Source organism: Sinocyclocheilus anshuiensis, unplaced genomic scaffold, assembly GCF_001515605.1.
Source record: "Sinocyclocheilus anshuiensis isolate Anshui unplaced genomic scaffold, SAMN03320099.WGS_v1.1 scaffold1162, whole genome shotgun sequence".
Classification (NCBI taxonomy): domain Eukaryota; kingdom Metazoa; phylum Chordata; class Actinopteri; order Cypriniformes; family Cyprinidae; genus Sinocyclocheilus; species Sinocyclocheilus anshuiensis.
In genome coordinates this window covers 3161637-3169985 of record NW_015540875.1, presented here as the reverse complement: position 1 = coordinate 3169985, position 8349 = coordinate 3161637, and the positions used below count along the sequence as shown (strand labels likewise).

At 34.8% G+C, this 8349-nt stretch overlaps 1 protein-coding gene across 6 annotated transcripts in view; it reads left to right on the top strand.

Moving 5' to 3' along the window:
- Positions 1 to 631: 631 nt before the first annotated feature.
- syngap1b (synaptic Ras GTPase activating protein 1b) overlaps positions 632 to 8349 on the top strand; it is a 43333-nt gene continuing 35615 nt past the window's right edge. For 5 of the 6 annotated variants that reach the window (XM_016485872.1, XM_016485874.1, XM_016485871.1 and 2 more), the window contains exons 1-4: positions 639 to 753; positions 5139 to 5292; positions 5856 to 5954; positions 7952 to 8191. In XM_016485872.1, the coding sequence (XP_016341358.1) occupies positions 716 to 753; positions 5139 to 5292; positions 5856 to 5954; positions 7952 to 8191 (531 nt within the window). In that variant the 5' untranslated portion in view covers positions 639 to 715. Of the gene's footprint in view, positions 754 to 5138; positions 5293 to 5855; positions 5955 to 7951; positions 8192 to 8349 lie in introns of all 6 variants that reach the window. The other variant, XM_016485875.1, reaches the window with a different exon arrangement.

The following is an 8349-nucleotide window of genomic DNA, read 5'->3' as shown; positions in this document are numbered from 1 at the left end:
AGCAATTATTTGAAAAAGTAATTGTAATATTTATAATAAATGTATTTAAATATGTATACATTGTGTGTATATAAACAATAATATAAATACTAAATATTATATAAAATATAAATACATATAAAAGTTTTTTTCATTTAGACTTTTTAATATAATAATACATATTATAATTATTTTATAATAGTTGATATATAATATTTATAATAAATACTTTATAAAAATGTATAACATATTTTACTTGATTTTTATTGCATTTTTTAAAATATTTTATTAAAAAAATGTAATTCCAAAATAGTTTATTCTATTTTTTGTCATATCACAAAGGCTTGGATAAAGATGAAGCATGTATTTTTTCAATGTTATAATACTTTATCTGTAAAGTATTTGACATAACTTCCTGCACACTGTGTTTTAGATGGTTTATGTAGCCGTAGTAGTAGTAGTAGTAGCCGTAGTAAAAAATAAATAAATAAATAAAAAGTGGTAGTAAACAAATCACTTGCAAATCACTTCGTGGGTGCAAATATCGCGTGTGTTTATGTTTTCAACAATCTGACTATGCAATACAAATCCATTCCTTAGGTTTGTGTTCTGTGGTCATGCATATTAATTCAGAGTCTGTTCTTTTTCTCAGAGTTTCCTCAGTAGAAGACTGAAGGGGTCCATTAAAAGGGCCAAGAGTCAGCCCAAACTGGACCGAACCAGCAGCTTCCGCCACATGATCCTCCCTCGTTTCCGCAGCGCCGACCAAGAACGGTACCGTCCCATAACTCTTCCTCCCATAACCGCATGCAGAAACAGTACTGTGTCTTGATATTCCACTTCAAAGCCTCTTCGCTGTGAATGAGTACAGTTCACCCAAAAATGAAAATGATGTCATCATTTACTCACCCTCAACTTGTTCCATACCTGTATGAGCTCCTTTCTTCTGTTGAACAAAAAACGATATTTGTTGGTGTAGGAAACTTTTTCCTCGTCGAAGCAGAGACCAGGAGACTCTTGGGTATCTTCAGCAGAGTTCTTTATTGAGAACGCGCTGCGTGGCGCTGCAGTCATCAAAAGTCTGACTAAGGCAGTAATACATTGTAGTTTATATACATTTTAAGGGGGCGGGATACATTCAGTAGAGGTGGAGACAATCTAACCCATAGCATGCAAATGAAGTACAGGCAATCAGCCCGACACCGGCATTTTCCCAGCCTTGATCTCATCTGCATAACAGTGTCATTCAAATGCATAGGTGCTAATCCAATCAGTCTGACAGTCCTAATTCAATCAGTATAACTACTCAAAGATTGGGGCAGAGGCACCAAGAGCCATTACAAACAAAAGGTGATGGTCTCAGTAATCTGGTTCATTTGACTAACAATAAGAGAACAGGAACAGACAGGAACCTCTTGCTACACTTTGCTTAGTGTAATAATCATTTGTCTGATGTAATTTACCTTAAATGCTAAATACAATGTACTTCACCTTAGTTTTTCATGTGATGCTATGTCAGAACATAGGATCAGCATATTTTAAACAGATTCTTAAATTTGTAATCCCACATTGGTAACCAAACTTGACATCCATATTATTTTTTTCCATACTATTGAAGACAGTGGCTACCATTTACTTTTTGGCTATAAACCATTCTTCAAAATATCTTCTTTTGTGTTCAGCATAAGGAATAAAAAGGTTTGGAACAAAATGAGGGTGAGTAAAAAATTACAGAATGTTCTCATTATTTTCTCTTTTCTGTGAAACACAAAATGAGATCCGAACTGCCCTTTTTCAGTGTTTTATGGTGAATTATACTGTCAAACTCCAAAAAAGCACCAGAAAAACATCATAAAAAGAGTTCAAATGACTAGTGCATTACATTATACACTCTTATTAAAAATAACAGTGCTTCACGATGCCATAGAAGAACCTTTTTGTCTAAATGGTTCCATAAAGAACCTTTATCATCTGTTTCACAAAAGGTTCTTTGTGGCGAAAGAAGGTTCTTCAGATTATAAAAAGGTAAGAAAGAGATGGTTCTTTAAAGAACCTTTGACTGAATGGTTCTTTGTGGAACCTTCTATGGCATCGCTGTGAAGAACATTTTAAGCACCTTTATTTTTAAGAGTGTATGGTAGCTTTGTGTGAAAAACACTGAAATTTAAGTCATTATTCACATATAGTCATATATACTGTATATACAGTATATAGTGAAGGAGTCATTTTGTGTTTCATAAAAGATGTGAGATTGGAATAAAATAGAGGTCAGCAAGTCATCATTTTTAGATGAACTGCTCCGGTTTGCACTCCAATTCAATATCTCTCAATCTGGAACGTTCTCTAGTTCCTTATTATCCGTCTTCAAGCATCCCGACAGGTGCTGAGGTGTTCTCGTCATGGTTTATTCATTCATTTATTCATGCTCAGAGCTCTACGCTCACCCACGGTCAGCCTGTGGTCTTCCAGAAAAAGGCAGGTTGTGGTTTTTGAAGTTCCTGCTCAGTTCGGACAGGGAAGCTTTAGTGATGTTTCCTTTTCAAAGAGGGAGTTTTCGCTGCGCTGTAGCTTTGAAATGAAGGCCGTGCTGCCGACCGCTTTGAGTAATTCAAACAGACAACTCCTCTTTCAAGTTCAAGTTCAAGTCTGCTTTATTGTCAATTCTTCCACATCCTGAGGTCTTCCAGTCAGAAAGTCCAACAGCCAGTTGCACAGCGAAGTGTTGAGCCCCAGCTGGACCAGTTTGTGAATGAGCTGTTGAGGGATGATTGTGTTGAATGCTGAACTGAAGTCTATGAACAGCATTCTGACGTCTGACGTTTCATATAATCATTTGATTCAGCCCTTAACTGGAACGGTAGTATGATGCACTAATGGAGTCTAACAGCTGGAGTGACAGCGTGGGGCAGAATTTCAGTGCTGTGAACAGCGTCTCAGAGAAAGGCTGCGTTTCTTATGCTGTTTTTCATTTTGGGATGTAATTGTGATATAATCCACCTGATCTCAAAGAGAACTGAGAACTTAAGTGTGACACAAATTCGATATGCCAGTAATTATGCGTTGGAATTTGGGAGAGAAAACTCACTTATCTTTTGGATTTGACTGACCTCGTCCCAAAAGCTTGTTTGTGTAGATGTGAATGGGATACTTCATCATTTCTTCACCCTCATGTCGTTCCAAACCCAAAATGAGGATCTTTGGAAAATGTTCAAGTGGTTCTTTTCCATACAAGTAGAAGTTAACAGTGATTTATCCTGTCAGGCTGAATAAAAGATAAAAACTCCATAAAAGTGACTCATATGATAGCTTTGTGTGATGATGAACAGACAGAAATGTACGTCTTTGTTCGTCTCAGTTACTAAATAGCTTTCCAAGAAGAATAATCCTACTTTTCTTTCATGCTGCCTGCTCTTGAGTCTCCTTACCTGCTTAAAAGCAAAAAATAAAGGAAGGTTGTTAAAAAAAAAAAAAAGTACAATGCAAGTTAAAATATATAAAATCAAATGCACCCAGCTGATCAATTTGACGTTTCATTGCAAGATTTTTTTTTTTTTTTTGATGTTCACTTATTATTTTGCAATGTAATTTAACTGCCTTTTGAATGGTAATACAAATACAAAAAGAAATAAATTAAAAATAAATATTTATTTAAAAAATACTATTTCATCACAATACACTGAAAACCCACAAATAGAAGTATTTTATGCTCACCAATAAAGAATTTTTTAATAAAAATACAGTAATGTGAAATATTACAAAATGCAATAAATATGACAGAAAAGAATTGTTTTCTGTTTTTCTATATGTTATATGATATAATTTATTATTGTGATGGCAAAGCTGAATTTTCAGTCTTCACACAATCCTTCAGAAATCATTCTAATGATGATTTGCTGATCAAGAATTATGTCTTATTATTATCAATAGTAAAAACAGTTGAGCTACTTGTTTTTTTGCGTAAACTGTGATACTTTTTAAAGGATTATTTTATTAATAGAAGCTTCAAAAGTATAGCATTTATTTGAAATATAAATCTATTGTAACATTATAAATGTCTGTCACAATTCATCACTTTAATGCATCCTTGCTAAATAAATGTATCATTTTCAAACAAATAAATAAATAAACTATTACTTTTGAAAATTGGTGTGGGAAAATTTAAAGTAATTTTAAGTCATTTTTTCTTGGTTTTTTTTTTCTGTGACTGCCAGTAACTCTTATAGTAGCACTTTCTGCTCCATTTAACACATTTTAACATGCTTAAATGTTACACAGATTTTTCCCCATAATCAGTGTCGAAAAATGATTATTTGACAGAAAGTAACTGCTGTCTCTCTCTCTCTCTCTCTCTCTCTCTCTCTCTCTCTCTCTCTCCCCCCCTCCCTCCTCCACTCGCTCTGTCATTTCTTTCATTCTGACTCACTCCTTTGGGTCTATTTTTATACCTTCCATCTCTTTCTCTCTCTCTCCCACACTGTATGTACTTAATGCTGTGAGACTGAATGTATGCATATACAGTGAGTCTCAGAAGACGCAGGGGAAGCGATACATCACTAGTAGGGATCTAACAATTTATCATACTTTTTCTTTTGATGTTTATATAATTGTACTTCTCGATAAGCTTGTCAATCTTCTCTTCAGCTCGTTCAAGAGTTTGTGGCTGTAAACTACGAAGTGAGTGTGTGTGTGTGTGTGTGTGGGGGGGGCGGGGGGTGTTTGCAGGTACAGAGAGATAAATGTATGTATGTATGTTGTTATGCAGCGTAAATGTGCTCATATTTGTGCTGAGACTGATTAGAAACTGTCTGCATGTATGCAAATAAAACTTTTTTGAACATATTAAGGGTTGAATTCACTAAACTATTCGCTAATTAACCACAATTCAGCTTAACCACTGAAATCAAATCGACCTTGAGTATTTTAGTCATTAACAAACTTTTTTTTTTAATTAAGTTAATTTTAAATGGCTTTTTTTTCCCAAAAATGTTAGTACTCTATTCCAAAAAAAGACGCTGATGTTGTTCTCCATAAATCACAGAAAAAGGACTTCCGAAGAAACTTGACTTGTGTAATATCAAATGAAGTATACTGACCTCGTCATGTAGGAGTGTGATGTGAGCGTCTTCTCTCTCAGACCTGCTGTTCTTGCTCCCTCACAGGACTCGTCTGATGCAGAGCTTCAAAGAATCACACTCCCATGAGTCTTTGCTGTCTCCCAGCAGCGCAGCCGAGGCCTTGGATTTGACACTTGATGAAGATGCGGTCATCAAGCCTGTTCACTCCAGTATACTGGGACAGGAGTACTGCTTTGAGGTGATCTACTGCAAACTATATACTTCAGACTCAGAAGCTGCATGATCCTTACAGAATCTAACAGATGTTTATTAAAAATAGCATTACAAACTTAGTACAGTTCTGATTTTCACATTTAAATCTATCTATCTATCTATCTATGTATCTATCTATCTATCTATCTATCTACCTGTCTGTCTGTCTGTCTGTCTGTCTATCTATCTATATATCGTTCTATCTATCTATCTATATATCGTTCTATCTATCGTTCCATTGTTCTGTCGTTCTATCTATCTATCTATCTATCTATCTATCTATCTATCGCTCTATCATTCTGTCGTTCTATCTATCTATCTATCTATCTATCTATCTATCTATCTATCATTCTATGAAATGAAGAACAACGAATGAAATCTATGAATTTTCTGTCAGATTCACTTGGTGCCACTAGTGACATAGAAATCACACATTTCATCTTAAATCATCAAATGCATGACTATATTAACTCCAGTGCCCTGTGGCATTTTGTTGCTCTTTCTTATTATTATGGTTGAAATAGTGAAACTCATTATTCCTTTCCTTAGGTGATAACTGCTTCAGGAACAAAGTGTTTTGCCTGTCGGTCGGCTGCGGAGCGAGACAAATGGATAGAGAATCTGCAGAGAGCTGTCAAACCAAACAAAGTGAGTGTAAAGAAGAAAAAGAAAAGAGGAACTCTCTTCTTCCATGACTGCATCAGTCTACTCCAGTAACAACCTCTCCTGTCATTTCCATCTTTACATTCATTTTAGCTTCTACTGATATTTGTGGATTCCTGAATGAGCTTGAAAAGGCTTCCTGTGCTGGTCTGCCTTATAATGAAATAGATGCTTTCTTTTTTAATCTGGTATGCTTAGATAATATTTATCCAAAAGGCCAGTGCAGAATACTGGATCCTCCTGCAGACGTCTATTAGCTGTGTCTGTCTTGGGGGTTTTGAATGGGTGGGCTTTAGAAAGAGAGCGTTGTGGATTGACTCGTCCAGGTGTTCAGGCAGCAGGAGTTTGGGCTCAATCATGTTGCGTGGAGAACATGTCACGGGCGTCCAAAAATGATCAGCCCGCTCAGTCTCGCAACAGATGCATTGTCAATATTACAATAAACGAGGACAGACCAAGGGTGTTCATTAGTTTGGTTTATTAGCTGATTAGTTGAAGAAGCTTCTGAAGTTATAGACAAAAGCACAGATGTGCATCACTGATTAGTTCACAGCAAACCACTGAAGCACTCACTGACAAAAAACATTATTTGAACATATGGTACCATGATAATACCATGATTTTGGACATGTACCATAGGAATAACGTGTGTTAACCATAGTTTCTTTGACATAGTCACAGATGGCGTCACAATCTGTCCACTGACCGTCAAAATTGTAAAGTACAACTGGAATTACAACTAATCAGAATGAATTCTTAGCTTTTGGGATTCAGGTTGTGCAGGTCTTTACCAGTCCAACAGAAAACAAAATTGTGTTTATAAGGTACATTGTGAGCTTTATATGAATGTGTGAAGTCGTCACCATGTGTTCACTAATGCTTTGAAAGATATTCAAAGTTTTAAAGCGTTTAGTAGCAAGTAAACTATATCCACAATCAGTACTTTTTATTTGTTAAATATTAAGACATTATTATTATTATAATGTTAATAATGTAGTGTTAATATAAATATATTAATATTTTTATTATGAAGGTAATTTTATATTATTATTATTATTATTATAGGATGGGCATCATCAGATCATATATAAATATAAATACTATGAATGTAAATATATTCATAATACACATCATTTGTTCATATAATAATAATAATTGCTATTTATTATTTTAGGATGGATAGAAATTCAGATCATATATAAATATTAGAAATTTAAATGTATTATTATTATAAATAATACATATATTATTATAAATACAATACAAATATTAATATAAATATATTAACAGAAAAGTTACTTTATATTAATAATGATAATAATTATTATTATAATTACAATAATTGAGTTTGCTAATTTGCTATTTATTGTTTTAGAATAAACAGAATTTACAGATTGTTTTTTTCCAGCTGTATTTTCTGTACAGCTGTTCAGTGAATTTACATTATTTGAATGTTTTTCCACACAGTCTGTTAGTCTTCCAAACGTACAAATGTACCACTTCTAAACAGCATGTAAAAAGAACGAACTGTTATTGGTCGATTAATATCAGTCTGCCTTTGTATCTCTGAAGAACCTTGGTATATGAATATGGTAATCACTCAGTAACATGTTATATATCAGAATACCATAGTATTACCATCTGAAACCATGACTGTAGCATGTTATCGTCACTTTATTTTTTACTGAAAGGACCGGAGCTTTGGAAATCTGTTTTTCAGGGTATATTTAGTGCATCTATGATTGCCAGTAGAAAGTGGCATTTTGATGATTCTAATGACTCATCATTCTGTGAGACCGTCCGGCACTTTAGACACGCTGTAGGTGTTAGACTAACAGAAGTTCAGATCATTAAATCACTGCAGTCTCTGCTGTCTGTCTGCATGCTTGACGACACATTTGAAGATCTGCAACCCCCCTCACCACCCTCACCTGCAGTTTATATGGTGTGTTGGCTTTACCATCTGTGTTTCCCACACTCAGGACAACAGTCGACGCGTCGACAACGTTCTGAAGCTGTGGATCATCGAGGCCCGTGAACTCCCACCCAAAAAGCGCTATTATTGTGAATTGTGCTTGGATGACATGCTTTACGCCCGCACCACCAGCAAACCCCGAACCGATACTGTCTTCTGGGGTGAGCACTTCGAGTTCAACAACCTGCCAGCTGTCCGCAACCTCCGCCTTCACCTTTACAAAGAGACGGACAAGAAAAGACGCAAGGTACACTCTTTTGATAGATATAACTCAAAATTAAGACTTCAAGACTGTATGCATGCATATCAAATAAAATGTAAATATTGAAAAATATGTATTTTAAAAATATATATTTAAAAAATTGACTGATATATTTTATGCTAATATAAATTTAATTATATATA